Source organism: Orycteropus afer, unplaced genomic scaffold (genome assembly GCF_000298275.1).
Source record: "Orycteropus afer afer isolate SDZICR_OR568_19922 unplaced genomic scaffold, OryAfe1.0 scaffold00111, whole genome shotgun sequence".
NCBI classification, from domain to species: Eukaryota; Metazoa; Chordata; class Mammalia; order Tubulidentata; family Orycteropodidae; genus Orycteropus; species Orycteropus afer.
The window spans coordinates 8,152,465-8,174,706 of NW_006921698.1; the positions used below are offsets into that span (position 1 = coordinate 8,152,465).

At 39.0% G+C, this 22,242-nt stretch overlaps 1 protein-coding gene across 1 annotated transcript in view; it reads right to left on the reverse strand.

Moving 5' to 3' along the window:
• Positions 1–22,242, reverse strand: part of TRIM9 (tripartite motif containing 9) — a 180,950-nt gene that overhangs the window by 3,349 nt on the left and 155,359 nt on the right. Inside the window, exons 8-12 of the mRNA XM_042781364.1 lie at positions 17,371–17,559; positions 14,581–14,622; positions 14,136–14,159; positions 12,979–13,282; positions 10,101–10,263 (exon numbers count right to left, since the gene is read on the reverse strand). Coding sequence (XP_042637298.1) covers positions 10,101–10,263; positions 12,979–13,282; positions 14,136–14,159; positions 14,581–14,622; positions 17,371–17,559 — 722 coding nt within the window. The remainder of the gene's footprint in view (positions 1–10,100; positions 10,264–12,978; positions 13,283–14,135; positions 14,160–14,580; positions 14,623–17,370; positions 17,560–22,242) is intronic.

The following is a 22,242-nucleotide window of genomic DNA, read 5'->3' on the forward strand; positions in this document are numbered from 1 at the left end:
CATCTGGTGAAGTCCACGTGTACAGCCCCCGTAACCATCAAATAATACTTTTTTGTGTGTGGAAACCCTTTTCTTGTTTTATAGTAGTGGTCTCATAAAATATTTGTCCTTTGTCATTGACCCCTCATCCATGTTATGAGATGTTTGGCAGATTCATCATTGTACTTTAATGTTGCATAATATTCCATTGTGTGTATGTACCATAGTTTGTTGATCCATTCCTCTGTTGATAGGCATTTAGGTTGTTTCCATCTTTTTGCTGTGAATAGTGCTGTGACGAACATGGGTGTGTCTATATCTGTTCATGTCATGGCTCTTATTTCTCTAGGAAGGTACCTACTAAGGGGCTTGCTGGATCATATGGCATTTCTATTTCCAGCTTTTTAAGGAAGCATCATACCATTTTGCACAGTGGTTGCACCATTTTATAGTTCTACCAGCAGTGTATGCAGGTTCCAATCTCTCCACAACTTCATCGGCATTTATTTTTTCTGTTTTTTTAAACTTTGCTATTAGTGCTGGGGTGAAATGATATCTCATTGTTGTTTTGATTTGCATCTCCCTAATGGCTAATGATCAGAAGCATTTTTTCATGTGCTTGTTAGTTGCCTGAATGTTTTCTTTGTGAAGTATCTGTTCACATCCTCTGCATATATTTTAATTGGATTATTCATCTTTCTGTTCTTAAGTTGTTGAACTTTTCTATAAATTTTAGAGAGTAGCCCCTTGTCTGTTATGTCATTGCCAAAACTTTTTTCCCAGTCTGTGGGTTCTCTTGTTTACTTTTTATTCCAGTCATTTGGTGCACACATGTGTCTAATTTTTAGGAATTTCCAGTCATCTATTCGATATCTGGTGTTTGTGCATTTTTATTTATACTCAATAGTGTATTTATGCCCTGAATAGGGATCCTAAGTTTGTTCCTATTTTTCCTTTGATGATCTTTATGGTTTTAGGTTTTACATTCAGGCTTTTGATCCAATTTGAGTTTGATTTTGTATATGGTGTGAGATATGGATCCTTTTTTGCTTATCCAATAGTGCTATTTATTAAAGAGACTGTCTCTTCCTCATTTAATCTGTTTTGGCCTTTTGTCAAGGATCAGCTGTCCATAGGTGGATGGATTTACTTTTGGGTTCTCAATTTTGTTCCATTGGTCTATGTATCTGTTGTTGTACTAGTACTAAGCTGTTTCAGTTACCATGGCTGTACGGTAGGCTTTGAGATCCTGGAGTGTGAAGCCTTCTACTGTATTCTTCTTTAGTAGTGCTTTACTTATCCAGGGTCTCTTTCCTTTCCATATAAAGTTGGTGATTAGTTTTTCCATCTCTTTAAAGAAAGATGATGGAATTTAAATCAGGATTGCATTGTGTCTGTAGATCACTTTGGGTAGTACTGATATTTTCACAACATTAAGTCTTTCTGTTCATGAGCATGGTATAGTCTTCTATTTATGTAGGTTTCTCTTTTGGTTTCTTATAATTATAGTTTTCTTTGTATATGTCTTTTATGTCTCTGGTTAGATTTATTCTTAAATACTTCATATTTTGTGTAGTTACTGTAAATGGTATTGCTTTCCTGGTTTCTTTTTCAGAGTTCTTTTCATTAGTGTAAAGGAATCCAATTGATTTTTATATGTTTATCTTGTATGCTGCCACTTTGCTTAAACTATCAATTACTGAATCTTTGGGATTTTCTGTGTATAAATTATATCACCTGCAAATAGAGATGGTTGTACTTCTTTGCCAACTGTGGATGCCTTTTATTTCCCTTTCTTGCCTTATTACTCTGGCAAGGACTTCTAATACAACATTAAATAGAAGGGGTGATCAAGGGAATCCTTGTCTGGTATCCATTCTTAAGGAGAATGCTTTCAGTCTCTCCTCATTGAGAATAATGTACGCCATTGGTTTTGTATATATGCCCTTAATTATGTTGAGAAATTTCCTTCTATTCCTATTTTGGTCAGCATTTTTATTAGGAATGGGTGTTGGATTTTGTCAAATGCCTTTCCTGCATCCACTGATATGATCATATGGTTCTTTTCCATTGTTTTATTTATGTGATGCGTTATACTGATTGTTAGTTTCTAATGTTGAACCATCCTTGCATACCTGGTATGAATCCCACTTGGTCATGAGGTATTATTTTAAAAATATGTTGTTGGAGTCTGTTGTTTAGGATTTTGTTGAGAATATTTGTGTCTGTGTTCCCGAGGGCTGTTGTCTACAATTTCCTTTTTTCTTTGCCTGGCTTTGGTATCAGGATTATGGTCACTTCATAAAATGAATTTGGGAGTATTCCATCCTTTTCTGTATTCTGGAATAGTTTGAGTAAAATTGGTGCCAGTGGTAGAATTCACCAGTGAAGCCATCTGGGTCAGGACTTTTTTTTTTTTTTTTTTAATGACCTGTTCAATTTCTTTCTTTGTTAAGGGTTTGTTCAAATTTTCTACCTCAGTCTGTTTAGATAGATAGTGTTTTTCTAGAAATATGCCCATTTCTTGTAGCTTATTATTTTAAAAATATGTTGGAGTATAGTTCTTTATGTTGTTGTTGTTGTTATGTGCCGTCGAGTCAGACCTGACTCATAGCGACCCCTCCTTGGGTTTCCAAGGCAGTATCACTACAGAAATAGATTGACCCATCTTCCTTCCGAGGAGTGGCTGGTGGGTTTGAATCGCCAGCCTTCTGGTTAGCATTCAAGTGCCTTAGCCACTACGCTACCAGAGCTCCCACCAGTTCTTTATAGTATCCTAATATTATCCTTTTTACTTTGCTTGGTTCTGCTATGATGTCACCCATTTCATTTCTTACTCATGTTATTTGCATCTTCTCATGCTTTTTCTTTGTTAAATTTGTCAGTGGTTTGTTGATTTTATTAATCTTTTGAAAGAACCAAATTCTTGTCTTGTTGATTCTTTTTATTGTTTTACTGTTTCATTTATTTCTGCTTGTTGTTGTTGTTAGGTGCTGTCAAGTCATCTCCGACCCATAGTGACCCTACGTACAGCAGAACAAAACACTGCCCAGTCCTGTGCCAGCTCCATGATCCCTGCTATGACCAAAGTAGGGGAGGCAAAGTCTGGCCATTCCTGTTTCCAAGGAGCATTCTGGCTGCACTTCTTCCAGGACAGATTTGTTAGTTCTTTTAGCAGTCCATGGTTTTTTCAGCATTCTTTGCCAGCAGCACCACAGCTCAAAAGCTTCAACTCTTCTTCGGTCTTCCTTATTCATTGTCTTGCTCTCACATGCACATGAGGTGACTGAAAATATTGTGGCTTGTGTCAGGTGCACCTTAGTCCTCAAGGAGACATCCTTGTTCTTCAGCACTTGAAAGAGGTCTTTTGCAGCTGATTTGCCCAGTGCTATAAATTGTCTGATATCTTGACTGCTGCTTCCATTGGTGTTGATTGTAGAACCAAGAAATATGCAGTCTTTGACAGTTTCAAACTTTTCTCCATTTATCATGATGCTGCTTATTGGTCCAGTTGTGAGGATTTTTGTTTTCTTTATATTGAGGTGTAATCCATACCATAGACTGTATTCTTCAGTCTTCATCAGTAATTGTCATCCTCAGTCTCAGCAAGCAAAGTTGTGTATCGCAGGTTGTTAATAATTCTTACTCCAATCCTGATGCCATGTTCTTCTCCATATATTCCAGCTTCTCAGATTATTTGCTCGGCATACAGATTGTATAAGTATGGTGAAAGGATACAACCTTGACATATTCCCTTCTTGATTTTAACCATGCAGTTTCCCCTTGTTCTGTTCGAATGACAGCCTCCTGGTCTATGTACAGGTTTCTCATGAGTACAATTAAGTGTTTTAGAATTCCCATTCTTCTCAGTGTTATCCACAATTTATTATCCACACAATCAAATGCTTTTGCTTAGTCAATAAAACACAAGTAAACATCTTTCTGGTATTCTTTGCTTTGAGCCAAGATCCATCTGACATCAGCAATGATATCCCCTGTTCCACGTCCTCTTCTGAATCCACCTTGCACTTCTGGAAGTGCTCTGTCAATATACTGCTGTAACTGTTTTTTAATTATATTCAGTAAGATTTTACTTGTGTGTGATGTTAGTGATATTGTTTGATGATTTCCACATTCTGTGGGATCACCTTTCTTTGGAATGGGTACAAATATGGATCTCTTCCAGTCACTTGGCCAGGTAGCTGTCTTCCAAATCTCCTCACATAGCCGATTGAGTGTCTCTAATACAGCATCTGTTTGTTTAAACATCTCAGTGGGTATTCTGTCAGTTCCTAGAGCCTTGTTTCTCACCACTTCCTTCAGTTAAGCTTTGACTTCTTCCTTCAATACCATTAGTTCTTGATCATATGCCACCTCCTGAAATGGATGAACATTGACCAATTCTTTTTGGTATTATTCCTGCTTGGATCTCTATTATTTCTTTTCTTCTGGTGACTGTAGACTTATTTTGCTGCTCTTTTTCTAATGATCGGTGATGCTGGGTTAAGATGTTGATTTTGGCGCTTTCTTCTTTTTTTGATGTATGCATTTATTGCTATAAATTGCCCCTGAGCACTGCTTTTGCTGTGTCCCAAAGATTTTGCTGTGTTCTGTTTTCATCTCATTTGATTCAAGGAATTTTTAAATTTTTTATTGTAATTGGGCTGAAAGTTTACAGAGCTAATTCATTTTCCACATAGAAGTTCACATACACTTTGTCTCATGACATTGACTGCCATTTCTCTCAATGCAACAGCTCTCTTCCCACTTCCTCCGCATGGTTACCTCTTCCTTGTGTCCTTCCCTCCCATGTACTCCTGCCCCCCGAGCTATCTCCCTGTGCATGTACAGCCCTTCTGTTCTCCCATGATTGACCTCTCTAGAGAGTGTATCTACCTAATGTAAATGTTCAGCTCATACACCTGTCTTTTGTTTGGCTGGAAGCCACAGGAATGGGTTCAATTCCAGACCTGAAGGGCAGCGAGGGGCCATAGTCTCAGGGGTGTCATCAGGCTTTATCAGACCAACAAACCTGGTCCCTTTTCTTTTTTTAAATGATTTTGAGTTTTGTTCCACATTGTTCTCCCAATCTATCCAGGATCTCCTACATAGATCCCCCTCCCCCAAGTGGTTGGCAGTGGTAGCTGGACATCATCTAGTTCTTCTGGTCTTATAGTCATATAGGATAAGGATCACATGGTCTTCCAGTCCCTTGAACTAATTGTTTCCGTGCAGTTTTGGTTTTCTTCGTTCTTTGCTCTGGATGAGGAGAGACCCATCATTACATCTAGATGGCTGCTTGCAAGTTTTTAAGATCTCAGTCACTACTCATCAAAGTAAGATGTAGAACAATATTTTTGTGTAGTATATTATGCCAATTAAGCTTGATGTCCCCTGCAACCATGGTCCTGATCCCACAGGTCTAACTTCTCACTCCTCCAGGTAGCTGGCTGTGGCCAAGAAGTGACTACAACTTTGTCCCTTGATTCAAGGGATTTTTTAAATCCATTTTTTATTTCTTACATTACCCAGTAGTTTTTAAGCAGAGTATTATTCAGTTTCCATATGTTTTTTCCCTTGATCTTCCTATTGTTGATTTCTAATCTTATAGTGTTGTGATCAGAGAAGATGCTATGTAGTATTTTGATGTTTTTAAATTTATTGAGGTTTGCTTTGTAGTTGAACATATGGTCTATTCTAAAGAATGTTCCATGGGCATTGGAAAAGAATGTACATTGTGCTGTTGTTGGGTGAAATGCTCTGTACATGTCTGTAAGGTCAAGTTGGTTGATTGTGTTTTTTAGTTTCTCTGTGTCATTGTTGAGTTTCTTTATAGTTGTTTTATCCTTCATTTAAAGTGGTATATTAAAATCTCCTACTATTATTGCGTAGTTGTCTATTTCTCTTTTCAATTCTGTTAAAGTTTGATTTATGTATTTTGGGGCTCTTTCATTGGTTGTGTAAATATTTATTAAGGTTATGTCCTCTTATATGAACGATCCTTTAATCATTATATAATGTCCTTCCTTATCTCTTGTGGTGGTTTTTGTCTTAAAGTCCATTTTATCAGAAATTAGTACTGCCGCTTATGGTCTTTTTTGATTGCCATTTGTTTGATCTATTTTTTCCAACCTTTCATTTTTAATCTCTTTTTTGTCTTTGTGTCTCAGGTGTGTCTCTTGTAGCTAGCATATTGATGAGTCATGTTTTCTTATCCATCCTGTGACTCTGACTCTTGACTGGTGTATTTAATCTGTTTATATTCAGTATAATTATTGATGAGTATGAATTTATTGCCATCATTTTGTTACGTGTTTCTGTGTGGTTACAGTGTAGTAAATTACTTAGTGTGGCTTTTCTACCCATAAGTCTTTGTAAACACCAAGGTGGGATTTGCTATGAGCAACTGAGGAGCTCCTGATTGCTAAAGTTGTCCACCTGGAGTATTTCTGTTGGGAGTGGCACAAAACAATGTTTTGGGAGGTTCCCACTCTCTCTCAGGTGCTTAGAGTTCTGATGCTATGATTGGCTAGTTCGACTTCTCTGCTGGGCTCAAAAGGAGGCCTCCTAGAGGCAGAACTCTGACTGCTGGTTGAGGAAGACGTGCTGCTAAAAGAGACACGTGCTCCTGAAAGAGACACATGCTCCTGAAAGAGACACATGCTGCTGTGAAAGAGACACAAGAGACACACATTGCAGAGTAAGACACCGAGGGACATGCACTGCTGGGGGAGACACTATGAGAGACTTGGCTGAGAGACAGTGGGCTGGGAGAGAGACTGAGTGTTTTTTCTGAACTTGAATTGTAGCCTGGTGCTTCCCTAATAAACCCCATAATCTGTGGGTTCTGTGTGGCCACAGCAGCAAATTATCGAACCCAGGAGAGAGGTGGTAGGTGCTTTGGGAGGAACAGTTGGAGAAAGGGCTGGAGGGAGGCAGCATGTCTGCCTCACAGGAATAGGCCTTGGGCTGTTGATGGTGATTCTGTCTTCCTCTTGTGGGATTAGAGGAGGTCAGAACATATGGCCTCCTTGTCCTTTTTGCAGTGGTGTTACTGATTGCTTTGTTCCATATAATTTTCTGTACTGAGCTCATTTTTTGAAAAAATTAATTTATCTTTTCAGTAGTTGCTGTTGTTTTATTATTTGTTAAATATTTTTTACTTTTCTTTTTTTTTTTTTTATCTTGATGAGAAGATTTATTAATTTTTTTGAGGTTACCCAGTGATTTATTATTTTCTTCCCAAGTTTAAATTAGTCCATTCTATCTCAAAATCTTCTTGACTTCCCCTCCATTTGGAAGTTCTGTAAGTACAATATTTATTCCCTCTTTTCAGTTAGTACTTGTCCTCATTTACAAATTGATGTCTCTAGTTCCCTATTTTCAGTCTTGTAAGTTTATTTTACTTTAGATACTTCTATATGTGGGTTGGTTGCTGAGTGATGTGGTCATGTGTGTATAATCACAGGACTATTGTTGGTTCTTTGTCCAAGGGACTACCTTTAGCATCTTTTGTAAGGTTGCGCTGGTTTTTATAAATTCCTTTACTTTCTGTTTAACTGGAAAGATCCTAATTTCACCAACATATTTGAGAGACAGTTTTGCTGGGCATATATTTCTTGGTTGGCATTTTCTTTTCTTTCAGGGTTTTATATATATCATCCCATTTCCTTCTCACCTGCTTGGTTTCTGCTGAGAAACAAGAGCACAGTGTTATTGATTGCCCTTTGTAGGTAACTTTTTGTTCTTCCTGAGCTCCTTTCAGGATTCTTTCTTTATTTTTGGGAAATATGGTATGTCTTAGTGATTTTATTTTGGGGTCTATCTTGTTTGGGGTTTGTTGAACTTCTTGAATGCATATCTTCTCGTCTTTCATCGTATTAGAGAAGTTCTCTTCGAACAAATCTTGACTATTTTCTCTGTGGTTTTGTCTCTTCCTATTCTGGCATTCTGATCACATGTAAATTATTCCTCTTGATGGTGTTTATCTGCAAATATCTGTGTAAATCTTAAACTTTCTTCTTCTTTTTTTTTTTTCTGATTGTTCCCCTAACAAAGTAGTAGTGAGGGATTTGTCTTCAATCTCGCTAATTCTGTCTTCCATTTATGTGCTATTTTTGTATGGTTTCTATTTATTTATTTAGTCAGTTTGTTCTTGCATTGTTTTCCTGAATTATTTTAAAGTTTTGTCTGTGTTTTCTTTAATTTTATCAGTGCTGTCTTTGTTCTGTTTCTTAATCCATTGAAGGTACCTAACTATAAATCTTTGAATTCCTTATCAGGTAGTTCCAATGTCACTTCTTCCTCAGAGAGGTTTTCTAGGTTTGTATTCTGGTCCCTTGTTTATCCTACTTTATCTTGCTTCTTTGTGTGAACTGGGATTGTCAGTTGTCTCTGAGACATTGTGATGTCATTTTATTTGTATTTAATTGATGATTGTACGTTGGTGTGATTTTCCCAGGTTTCTTTCTTTTTTTTGCTTTGTTTTGTTTTTCTGTATCTGAGTGAGCAGGACTGTTAATGCTACTCTATTCAGTAGTTTGGCAGCACTTAGGTACTAACCACCTGTCTCCTGGTGGGTGTGATAAAGGATAAGAATGTGTGTACAGATCTCTGTTTCTGTAGAGATGTTGAGCATGGGTTGTGCTGTACTGGCTGCCATCTATTATTGATCAGTTGGTGCAGAAGCAGGTGGTGGCTCTCACCCAGTTAGTGAGGCTACAGGGGATTTGAATATGGTTGTGTCGTGTGAGCACAGTTGGTTTCTTGTCAGCAGCTACCAGTGTGGGTGCTCATGTAGTCCTCAGCATGTAGAGCCAATTACCAGGTTGCTGCTCCAATCAGAATGCTGCTTGCAAATATTTAATATGGCCAGTCGACTGTCCACAGTTTCATTTGTCTCTTCATTCACTGTTTTCATTCAGTTTCTTCTATGAGTTGGTATTTAATCCACTTGTTTATCTTTATCTTCAAAGCTGAGAGTTCCAGGATTACCCTCTGTATATCTGTTTCATTGATTTCATGTTTCTTTTTTGTAGAGGGTCTGGATTGCTTGTCTGCCTATTCTGTCATCTTGGTAGAAGTCCTTTTCAAGCCCTATCTATTTTAAGGCTGCCATTTCCTGAATGAAGTTCATAGGTGTTGATGAGAGGCTCCGCTCAAAAGGGAAGTGAAAGTCCTAACAGTGGCCAGCAAGGGGTATCCCTTCCTGAACTGCTCTTATCTCTCCCTTGCCCCTCACTTTGTCTGCCTTTCCACCTGCCTGCTCATCTGCCCCAGTCCACTGGCCTCTTTGCCCTTCCATGCCTATTAACCCCTCATGTCTTTGAAACTTTGCATAGGCTGTTTCCTTTGCTTGGAAAGGTTTTGCCTGGTTATCTACACAGTTTACTTCCTTGCCTCCATCAAGGCTCTGTTCACCTGTGACTGTAACAAGGCCTATGTACCCTGACTGCCCTATTTAGGATTGCAACTGTACTCCCCAACCCCAGATCTCTTAGTCCCCTTACTCTCTCCTTAGTCTTTTCTCCACTACACTCATCACCTCTCACACACTATATAGAATAATTAACTTAGTAGTTGTGTTTATTGTTTATTGTTTGTTTCCTGCAACTTGGATGTAAGCTTTATGAAGGCAAGATTTTTTTATGTTTTTCCACTGATGTATTCTAAATGCATCTAAATGATGTATTCTAAATTTTTAAATAGTACCTGGCATGTTATATGCATGCAATAGATATTTATTGAATAAATGAATAAATGAGAAGAAACTGTTGTTTTATAGCTTCAATAAATCATAAGTAACTTGTAAGAAGGGACTGTGTCACATAATTTTATATCCACAGAGCTGAACAAGAGTATAGAGAAGATACTTAGAAATACTAACATTTTAGTTTTATATAGTCACTTCTCAAGTATTCAGGAAGCTTTTGCATAAGTCATTCTATTTTTCAGATCCACTATCAATACTGTTTCCTTGTTCTCCTCCTTTCTATCATGTCTTGGTCTGGGCCTTATGTTGTCCATTTCTCTCTTTTAGGGATTAACAGTTCACTGCCATGGGCAGCATTTGAAGCAGCTGTCATCAGAAGCTGCTTCTGTATTGAGGATGCGGCGCTTACCTGCACATTCCTGTTCAGGCTGACTGCAGGGAAGAACAGGCCCTCCACATTCTCAAATGCTATGGGGCCTTGCTGTTCATCGTTGATAAAAAATGTCAGGGTTTTTCTATTTAAGTCGAGGAGGACCCCAATTGTGGCCCCCTTGGTGATTCCTCCCTCAGTTCTGTGAGAAGAGAAAACAATTGGGTTTCACTTGCTTGTCATCATTCTAGAAACTTACTTTCTGTATGGTTGAACCAGTGCTTTTCAACCTTTTAAAAATTATTGCCTCCCCAGGAACACTATGCTAGGAGCTCTGGTAGCATAGTGCTTAAGGCACTTGACTGCTCACCAGAAGGCTGGCGGTTCAAACCCACCAGCCACTCCTCGGAAGGAAGGTTGGGCAATCCTACTTCCGTAGCGATACTGCCTCGGAAACCCAAGGAGGGGTCGCTATGAGTTGGGGCCGACTCAACGGCAAACAACAACAACAACCCAGGAACCTTTGTAAGCAATTATTTTCCTAATCATTCCCCACCTACTGCATTCAATTTTAATATTACAGATATACCACACATCTGCTTATGCATGTAAATAGAGCTGTGCTTTACATATAAAAATACTAATTTTTTCTGCCCCCCACCAAAACCAGTTCTACCCCCTTGTTGAGAATGTTGGGTTAAACCCTGGCTGCTTTGCTGTTGCTGAGAGTGAACTCATTCATATAGAGTCTCTACCACTGGACCACAGCAGTAGAAAACAAAACACAAAAAGACTAAAAAATAGCCTTTTGAGTATCAGAGGCCTGACCATAGTTATGTTGCGCACTTTGTATAAATGGTGTGAGGTAAATATCATTAAATTTAAGATGACTTAATTTGAAAGTCAAATTAAAGAAGCACTTAAGCTGAACCTAAGACAAATGCATGAAAAGTTGCATTTGGGGCCTTATGATCCCCATTACATAGAAAAACTCATTCTGGAAAGATGGTAATTTTTTGACATGTTGATTTGAATCAAGAAGTTAAAGGTCTCTCTGAATGACAATATCCAAAAAAAGGAGTCTTCCCAGCAAAGGAATGATTATACTCTAGAAGATGTAGGGATTGTAGGGTATCTGCGTGCACATACCATTTTACAAAGAATTGTGTCTTATGCTTCCACTGATGGCTTCACAAAGTGCCATGTAACATGAAAAATCATATTGGTCTTTTCTCCTTTTTGAGATCTAGCTATCAAAGTTTATGCTCCTCTCAGCAGAGCAAACACATTTAAAAGTGCTGTTAGTCTCCTCTGGCATGCATAATACAGATTGTATATAGTGATTAAAAGACAAGTTTACATATTGCACCTTGTTAATTCACAGGTTCAACAATGACAGCACAAGTAACATGCATGCAGTTTGCATACAGCAGACATGTTTAAAAATGTATATCGCTACATAGTATGCCAATTATGTCATTACCCATTCCTTCATTCCATACTAAAGTAGCTAGAAGGGAAAAGTAAACATGGGACATGGGTGATGGCATCCTAAATCTAGTGAGAGAGGGTTGTGCAAGAAGTACATCCCTGAAGATAACTGCTTATCTACATCTAGTAGAATTTGATATCAAGCTCAAGTGGTATGTGTATTCAGTCCAAGTGACAGTGAATAATGCAACCCTGAATGGAGATGTATAGAAAATATCCAAGGGAAAGGAAGGGGAGGCCATAGGATTCCTCATGGCTAGAGAAGGGTCAATGATGATCGGACAGCGGAGATCAGACGTGAGAGCGGAGTCAGTTATTCCACCACTGCCTTGTGCACTTTCCCTTCGATCTGACTGAATACAACTGCTTTTCTTTTTTTTTCCCCCAGAGACACCATCTTAGGGAAATATTTTAGAATTAAGTGGGAGATTTGTCTGTCTAGAAAATTTGTGAAAAATACTTTCGAAGAGGAACATACACCAAATGGAAAAGGAAGTTGAGGAAAAAATACAGTAATGTGTTTAATTATAATGTCCCATATTTTGGTGAGAGAGGAAAACCCAAGGAGATTGTTAGATTTTCTTTCTCCAGCAAACTGGTGCTCTGAATTCATATAATAATGAGAGAGTGTCTCAAACTGTAAAGTTATTCAAAGTGGCATCCATAAGATTTAATTGAATGGGTGGCTTATATTCTGAGTAGTAGTATTGATAATAATCATAATAAAAAGAACAATGACTTCTATTTTTAGATGCCACCAATGTGCCAGTCAATGCATTAGGCATTTTCACATCTCTCATTTTAACCTCAGAACACTCCTGCAGGGAAAAATATTATTACTCCAATTTGATGTATTTGGAAATCGAAGTGCAGAAAAATTAAGTTACTTGCCCCCAAACACTTTTCTGGTAAACTGTAGGTCTGGGTTTTTGAATCCTGGACTGCTTTCTTTAATGGATAAGTAGAGGGATCCTTGGTTTCCAGCCATGAGTGGAATATAGCAATGAGGGGCCTAGGAAAGTACTCACATCTCTATTGCTATGCAAAAGATAACCAGCAGGATTTATTCAGCCAAGAATAATAGAACTCCTGTGCTACTTAATGAAGACCACTCGTTGGATTTCCTTAATGTCTGCTTAATAAGTCTTCGAACTTGGATTTTAATGTATTAGACAGTTAACTTGCCTTATAATGTCAATTTAGCATTACATACCAGGTGCAAGGAAAATGTAGCACTAGGAACTCTGATAGCAACTACAGAAACCTTTTGGTTGGAGAGCTAAATCTTTCAAACTTTGCTGTGGATATTTGAGAGCACTTTACTGATGTGGGTGTTTGGGCAAGGGAAGGGGAAGCCTGTGTCTGGGGCTCTCATTCTTGACCGGAAGCCAACGTGAAGAAGGCTTGGTTGGGGGCTGCAGGGTACCTGTTGGTGTGCGAGTTGTTGTGCATGAACCAGCTCCGGTTATTGTCCACATACATTGCCCAAGCTTTGTCGTCCTTTCCTAACATCACATCCTTCATCACGTCGATGCGCGCCACACCGAAGGCAGGATCAGGGTGGTTGTCATAGCGATCCACAGTTAGCTCCCAGTAGTGGACGCCCTTGGAGAAGCCTGTCTTTCCCAGCACAACCCGGTCATCGTAGCTACTGCAGGTCACAGTCAGGTTGTCATTGGAGAAGATGATGTCAGAGTGTGCTGAACCAGGGTCGAAAGCAAACCAAGCCGCTGAGAACAACAGAAGGGAATTGGGTTAGTAAGTCTGACACAACGAACTCAATACTGTAACAGATTCCTGGGTGGGTGAGGAATTTTGTGTCCCATTTTCATGCTGCCATGCAGGAAGGAGGCGTCCAGGACCAGAAGGGGCCGTAAGTGAGCAGACAGGGGACACATCCTGGGAGGTGGTACTCTCTGCATCCAGAAGCAGATGGAGGACACACGACCGATTCAGCAGGGGTTACCTGACTCAGACTGCACTCCCAACCAGGTGATCCGGGAGTGAAGTGGCATCGATTTTGGAAGGTGCAAGTCCCTTCACCGGTGCCTGGCAGAACAGTGCACCAGAGACATAAAGGGAGAGGGAACCCGCTAAGATGCATGAGTAACCCCTTGAGGCAGGGAGGCTAGGATCTAGAGTCCTAGATGGAGGAGGGATAAAACACACGGAGTGAAATCAGGAAATAGCCCTTCAGCAGAATGGCTAAAACCTAGTTGACTGGAAAATCTCCTCAGTTCTAGTGAAAGCTCAAAGGCTGCAAAGCTATCAGCAACACAAACTAATTTTCACCAGTGATTGTGACTTGGAGATAGGACAGAATGGTTCCTTCATTAATTAACAACACATTTTGCATGTTATTCCTAAAACTAACAGGTAAAATATTTTGCTGGAGCAGTAGGTATTTTGGAAATTAGGTGCAGGTAGAATGATGTCTTTGTACACACTGTTATGGCCCAAATTCTAAATGTTTTTTTACAAATACACTCTGGAGAGATGTAATTGCTGAGTTATTGAACCTGTGAGCCACTTCACATGCACTTCGGCCTTTGCTATTTGTAACAGAATAAGGTTGCTCCATACCTGCCAACAGCTTTTTAATGTCAACTGTTGTCATTCCAAGTGAAAGGCATGGAAGAGAGAAATAGGAAGTAAAATTGACATTGGTAAGAAAACATGTCTATTTTGATAATCTAATACCTCAAAGGGCTCAATTTAAAATGCTACACACACTACAACAGTTGGTCTGACTTGTATCTTTCCTCACATTTAATGCTTATAAAGGGTACTTTGCGTTGATGTATAAGAAAACTGGGGGAGAAATTACTTCTTTGAGGTATAACATTAAAGAAATATAGGTACCATTTCCATTTTAAAAAAAGTATTTGAGAAATTGTTATGATGGGGTCAGAATGACAATTAGATAATTTTATTGACATAAACAAGGTTGCCACCATTTATTTTGTGAAGGAAATTGAGCATACCAACCACATAAGTAGAACATAACAATTATGATAAGTATACTTGCCTAATTGAGAGTAAGGTGCGGACTGTGGCTCAAAATTGCATCCTACAAAGAGATACTACACATCAAAGCTAGGAAACAACAACCAGGTTGATAAAAATGACTTGTATACACTGAAAAAAGCACCAACTGAATAGAGTCACCAGAGACCTGATTCATTTAAAACCAAAGCCCTTTTTGTGTTAGTTTACATGTCTGGGTCAAAATTGCTTCTCTTCTCTTTGAAAATGAAAAGGAGACCTAGTTACCATTGAATAAGTCTTCCTCCAATTGATTCTAAACTCTGAAGCTTAAATATTCATCATTTACCAACTTTAACTTTTTCCACTGAAGATTCCATATTAAGAAGGCTTATTGTTTTAAAAAGGAGAACAGTCATCCAATTGAAATGCAGAAATCACTGGGTGATAAAACTCCACACTGCATCACTATTGTATGCATTGCTAACTCTAGTTATGCCAGAAGGCCTTGTTGTGTCTATGTGTGTGTGTGTATACACACACACACATACATATATAACTGAACAAGTAATATACTCTCTATATTAATAAATACATCAGATGATCTTTAATAATGACTTGAGTTGAATGTAGTAAAAAAATATTATCTTGTCTCCTTAGTTTAATCCTCACTTCAGAGCATGAACCACTTTAGGGAGGGAGGGGAGATGGTGAAAGTAAGAGTTGGCTTGGAGATATATTAGAATCACCTGTGCAGATTTTTCAATTCTTCCTTTTTCTCCAAGATTTGGATACCCCCATCCCAGGAGAACCTGCATCAGGGTGGGGCAAGGCATGTCTACTGTTAAAATACAGGTGTGTGATTGACAGTTTTGAGTGGTATTGGGAACTGATGTGAAAATGAGCACTAGGAGGTAGAGAAAGGATCATGTGATTTTTTTTTTTTTTCACCCTAGGCCCTTCTATGCTAATTTCCCAAACAGTTGAAGGATAATACCCCAAACCCACTGCCATCCAGTTGATTTTGACTCCTAGTGACCCATAGGACAAAGTAGAACTGCCTCACTGGGTTTCCAAGACTATAAGTCTTTATGGAAGCAGACTGCCACATCTGCTCTGCAGAGCAGCTGGTGGGTTCAAAGTGCCAACCTTTTTGGTTAGCAGCCAGGCACTTCAATCACTGCGCCACCAGGGCTCTTGAAGGATAATACGCTGATGTAATATAATCTTCAAGGAATTAAGAAGGCAACTTAATATAAAGACAGGATGAATGACTCAGTTAAAAACAGAATTTAAAGACTGTGTCCTTACTTTTGGTTAGTTTATTTTACTCTGGGATGAATTCACATACAGACGAATCATCTTCTCCCAACTCATGGCTGATTTTTGTGTTTAGTTTATAGCAATTGTCATGTTAATTCCTATTCATGGGTTTAGAGCACAGTGACAACAAAACACAGAGTTTTAAAATTGAATTTCATATCCAACTTTGTAGAATCTCAGTAGGGCTTTTAAGATTTTTATATGAATCATGCCTTGTGTGATCTTTTTCAAACAAGTACTCCCAAAAAATTTTACACTGCTTTAAACACACCATCATACATTTAAGATTCAACGATACATCTAGAACAATGCTGTTAAATACACCCATTAAATATCCCAAGCCCACATTTCATTTTATTCTTGAGACAATGTACATTACAAAGACCATAACAGTATTTCAGTACATAGACACAAGTGAAAAAGGTTCTATAACAAGGCATGTTTGAAAGCCAAGAGTGCACAGAAAAACAATAAAGAACGTAAAAGCACAAAGAAAAATGTTGTTTTAAAGAGAGCTTGAAGTCCCTGCATCCTTTTTGCACCGTCATGCTGTGGCCTTCTTCATTCCAGGATGTGGGATGAGCAAAAAAGAATAAAAAAAGAAAAGAAAAGAAACCTTTGGAAACGTGAAATGTGTATCATGTGTATCCTTGATTACAATATAGTCCTGAAGAGATCAAATACGCCTGCATCTTAGATATTTTAAGATTCTATTTGCTAGACAGAGTTCATTCAAAGTAATGCATGTCTAGCTTTCCTGAAATCATCCCTGTCACCACCTGTGTCTCTGGGAAACTTTGGGAAGGTCAGACTCTTCCATTACTTGGATCTTTGGGAGTTGGGCATGTTAAGGGTTTCTAATTCAGTTAGTGGCGGCCCCTCCCCTTTGCTAGGCAAGAGAATCAGCCTTGAGCACCACTGAGTGTCCTACCAGTGAGCACAGGCTTTGCAGAAAATGCTTTCACTTTTTGCCGTCTAGTTTGCCTGCTTTGTGGGATGCATTCTGCTGTTGGCGTGTTTTTACTTTTATTTTTTCAATATAGATAGATCTCTTGAGTCTATGTTTAATCAGACCACTCCAGCTGGATGCGCTGATCCAGTCTCCCAGGCACGCTGGTTTCTTGGATACAGCAGGGTTGCAAACCTCCAAACCAGTGCCCCAGCCTCCACTCAGCCCACGCCTGTGTCGTGCTGTGTATGCCACTGCATGTGATGACAGAGCGGGTTATCCATGGTGGTACCAGCTTGTGCAAAAAGAACAACTTCACTCGTCACTTTCCAATGCCATTGTACATCTCAATGTACAGCTCAATGGTTGGCCATCACACCACATAAACAAGAACGCACAAAGCCTGGTCATCCAGTGCCCCTCATACTGGAAGCAGGCCACAGACACAGAGACTAGCTCATCCCCCTCACCACGCACATGATGGCAAGAACAAAACACAGATTTCAGAGATGCCTTCCAGGCACAGAGATCAAGAGCAAAGGTCAGACGAGCTCAGCTCACCGGGTGCATTGAGAGACTGTAAAGAGGAATGCAAGCTCAGCTGGTGGGGTGAGGATCGGAAATCAAAGTAGGATCTCCCCGGGAAGCTGGGTTGTAGATTAAGGGTGGAGGAGAAAGGACTCATTCTACGCAGCGGCAATCTTTCCGAAGGCACTGGAAAAGGGAGGGTCTGTTCTTCTGAATCTGTGTCTAAATGTAAGATCAATGCAAACTAGAGATCAGAAATCTGCTACCTGCCCATGAACTGTTCCCCAAGACCTGCCTGACCAATGCATCCATACCAAGCCTTATCCACCCCAAAGGGGGCCACTCCAACATGGCTGGGGCTCCAGGGGCCTTCTCAGCAGGCCTGGACCCAAGACCAGAGGATACCACAAACATCATAGGCATTTGTTTTCATTTCTCCTAATTTTTAAGTGGTAGAAAAGTATTTTGAAAGATTTTCTTTTAATTAAATATTGAGTTGAATTTAGAAACTTTAGAGGTAAATTTTACCCATCAGTGACCAAGATTAATGTTTACCCCCTTCAGTCAGCCCAGAAATAACTACCTGTATGATAATGGCGTCTTAAAAGGTTTCTATTTAGGCATGATGATTCTTACAAACTGTTTGATGTCTCATATTTCCCATTTCTCCCCCACTCCATCTATTTTCCCATTTCTAAATGGCTAAGATGATTTTTGGGAGCTCTGATGGCATAGTGCCTAAGGCATTTGACTGCTAACCAGAAGCCTGGCGGTTCAAACCCACCTACCACTCCTCGGAAGGAAGGTTGGGCAATCTACTTCCATAGAGACATCATCTTGGAAACCCAAGGAGGTGTCGCTATGAGTCGGATCTGACTTGACAGCAGTGAGTTTGTTTTTTTTTGGTAAGATGATTTTCTATACTAGCACATTCAACATTTGATCTTTAAAAGGCAGAGGATATGTAGGGTGGCCTCAGGAAGACAGAGCTGAGCAAGTAGTCAGGGAAAGAGCCTTAACCTTTATTTCTGAATTATGTTCAGACCCCAGGGACCTCACTTGAATATCTCTGGTTCACTAATGATAAACAGACCAAGGGCAGTGGTGGTAAAATGTCTGTGTATTTAGATTGTCAGATTTGGCATGAATATCATCACTATTATGTCAGAGTAAGGAATTATCAGTTATTTGATTGGGTTTTAGAAGGGTGTGTGAGTTAGTTTCTCTGAATCACTAAAACCACCCTTTCTCTTTCATTAAGCAACAGCTGACTCTGTGCAGTGCTGTGGCTTGTACAGAGATGGATCTTTCACCAATTGGGTCTTCTTAAAACTCAGTTTAACAGTAAAAAGAATTTAGGAAATAAAGCTGGCACAATGTAATATTCCATGTCTAAAAACCTCAAAGAAGCTTTCTTTTCATTGAAAAAATAATTTTCTTTTGGTGGTGAGAGGTTGTTCCTGGGAATATTTTTCTGGTTTGGTTAGCATGCTCTTTTTTGTTAAACACACCTATCAAAATGCTATTTTGTGTGGACTCAAGCAAAAATATCTGGAGTGTGTGTTCTGGAACATGATCCTATTTGAAGAGCTCAAAATAAGGGCATTGGCAGTTTTAATTAAATGCTGCCAAGAACCAGCCTCATTTCCATGTCTAAACTAATAATATATATTTTTTTCCAGGTTTAGACTTATTTTTAGGAGGTTTTTTTTTTTTTTTTTTTTTTAAAGAAGTGCATAAACCAGTTCTCAGAGGAAAGGAATTACTGTTTATGAAATCTAAGGTTTTGTATTCTCAATAATAATACAGTCAAGTTTTCTTCTACTTAAACTTCATGTGGTCTGGGCGACTTGACATGAATCTGATAATTTCTTTGTTCAGGAATGATTTATGTTAAAATTCTTAAGATTAAAATAATTAGTTTTTAGTTTAATTGAAAGATTTGAAATACAACAACACAGTAGTTTTTTAGAGAGAAAAGGCATTTATACCAATATTTATGTCAGTAAAATATTTTTTTATCAACAAGGATTTTCTTGGAAATATATTTTAAACCAGGGAGTGACAATCAATTCATTATACTGAGAATACTCATTGCTTTAAAATTAAGGGAATATATAAAGGCTATAAACCTTTACAGAAGCAAACTACCACCGACCTTTTGCTTAGCAGCCAAATACCTTAATCATTGCACCACCAGAGCTTTTTATACATTATATAGTAGTGTACTTAGCCCCCAAGAAATCATGTGAAACCAAGGAGGAGATGTGTCCTGACTCCAGACCTTGGGGAACATAGACAATCCCATCATGAAGGGTACTCACCTTTTCTATCATCAGCACCAGGGAGAAGAATTTACAGTCAACGATGGCACCACTTTGTGGGTGGGAGTTGAGGGCAGCTATGGTTATTCGTGATTGTTATGGATTGAATTGTGTCCCCAAAAAATATGTGTTGTAAATCCTAACCTTTATGCCTGTGGTTGTAATCTCATTTGGGAATGGGTTGTCTTTGTTTTGTTAATGAGCCAGGATTAGCATAGGGTATATTTTGAGTCAATCTCTTTTGAGATATAAAAGAAATTAAATAAGTGAACAGAGCAGAGACAGGAAGAGACATGCTAAGTCACATGAAGATCACCTAGGAGCAGAAGCTCAGAAGGGACAAGGACCTTTCTGTAGAGCCAACACAGAGAGAAAGCTTTCCTCTAGAGCTGGCACCCTGAATTTGGACTTCCCAGCCTTCTAAGTTGTGAGAAGATAAATTTCTGTTTGTTTAAAGCCATCCACTTGTAGTATTTCTGTTATAGTACCACTAGATAACTAAGACAATGGCATTAATAACTTGACACTAAAATGGTTATTATCTTTCTTATCCTTTTATGTGGATCCACTGTTTTCTGATGGACCAGTTTGTCTTGACTCCTCTCGCCCCTGATCTATGCCCTTTACTCAGGCAAGCTTATTACATATCTACATTATCCAACCACTCCAGCTCTTTCAGTTTTCTCCCACCTGTGACCACTGATCCCCTCCCAGCAGGGCTCTTCCCCCATTTTCTCTAAGCAGCTCCTGAAAAGAAAAAAAAAAATCCTATCTTGTCATGAAATGAATGACAAGGGAGATAGCACTTTCCACCAGATACCAGCCTGACTAAACATTCCCTCCCTATGGGCACATAGCACAAATGTTTGGTCAGTTGCCCATAGGTTACCTCTGACACTTCATATTCATATTACCTTAGATTGTAAGAATCTTAGAAGGAAAAGATTAGTCTCAGTAAATGTCTAAGAAGCAACCATCAAACTTCTGCTTGAAATCCTCTACAATGAGGAACTCATCATCTATGAGCAGCCCCCTCCAGTTTTAGAGATATTGCTACATAGTTTGGATATTCTTGTTTGGAGCTCCACTCATCAATTGTAGTTTTACTATTTTGGACCACACCGAACAAATCACTGGTTCTTCAAGTATCTGAAGGCTGTCACTGTTCCTCTTTAAATCTCCCCTTTTCTGGGTTAAATGGAAACAATTTCCAACCTTTCCTCTATGGTATGGATTTCAAATCCTTCACTCTTCTGGTTACTACATGTTCAAAGACATGAACCAAGGACAGTAAGATAATATTGAGAATATATTGCTACACTCTGGTTTAGTCAGATTACACTTAAATCACATTGAGCATACACACAAGTACCCAAATGTGTATTTTGTGCTATGTTATAAATGGGATGCTGAAAGGATGTATGTCCTACTTCTTCACCTCCCTTTTGAAACACAACTACTGAGATATGGAAATGGTTTCTTAGCCATTAAGAGTCTATTGATAAAGAGGGATTTTTCCCCCCAGAATATATGGCACAAAGCTGTGTTTCAGGTCACAGCTATTATCCAGGGTGATTATTATTATTAATTTTAAACCTATAGATCCTTAGATAAAGACAAGCAGCACTTTAAGAGGTTTTTAATTTCTCCTCATGATCCTGCTTGGTTATGGAGCTTTGCTCAGTGAAAGCAGATTAGCAAGTAGGAACAATGGAAGATAGTATGGCAGTGGCTACATACTGGTGTGGTGATTCTAGGAATACGTGTAACGTGCTTTCCATCAACTCTGTCGATGAGCATCTTGCCCTTGCCTAGACTTTTTTCCCTTCCTATGTGGGACTGGCTTAATTCTTGAGTGGGGCCTACATGATGGCAAAGGCCTCTACTTAGAGGAAGCAATTAAGAACTGAGGGACCACTTGAAGTATTCACTGACCTTTGGGTTTGAGGAGGAAAATGAATATATAGGTGGCAGGGTAGTGACTAAGGCACTTGACTGCTAACCAGAAGGCTGGCGGTTCAAACTCACCGGCCACTCCTCAGAAGGAAGATTGGCAATCTACTTCTGTAGTGATACCGCCTCGGAAACCCAAGGAGGGGTTGCTATGAGTCGGGTCCGACTCAACAGCACATAACAACAACAACTCCTGTTTGGCTCACTATAAATTCTTTCATTTGTTCATTTAGCTAACACTTTCCTATTATGTGCTAGACATTGCAATAGCATTGAGCAGTTGGGAAACATGAAGTTGACAGGAGAGCTGACATAAGATAAACATAAATTTAGAGAAAATCTGTGTCTTATATTACTGTTTTTTACTTCTGTGGGTGGCATTTCTTGACTGATTCCAACATGTACAAAGTGCTAAAGATTCCTGTGGCTATTATAAAATATGTTGAAAATGTAAACTACAATCTTTAAGGTGTTATTTTTGGATTCAAGAGGAAAAGTAAGCCGGCAGTTGTTCCTTATGACAGTGTACACTAACCCAGCTTCCTTGTGTCCTGGTAGAAGCTTTGATTGGCTTCCTGACTGGTAATGAACACCTTGGTAAGTTAAACAATTCATGGGCTCCAGTTTA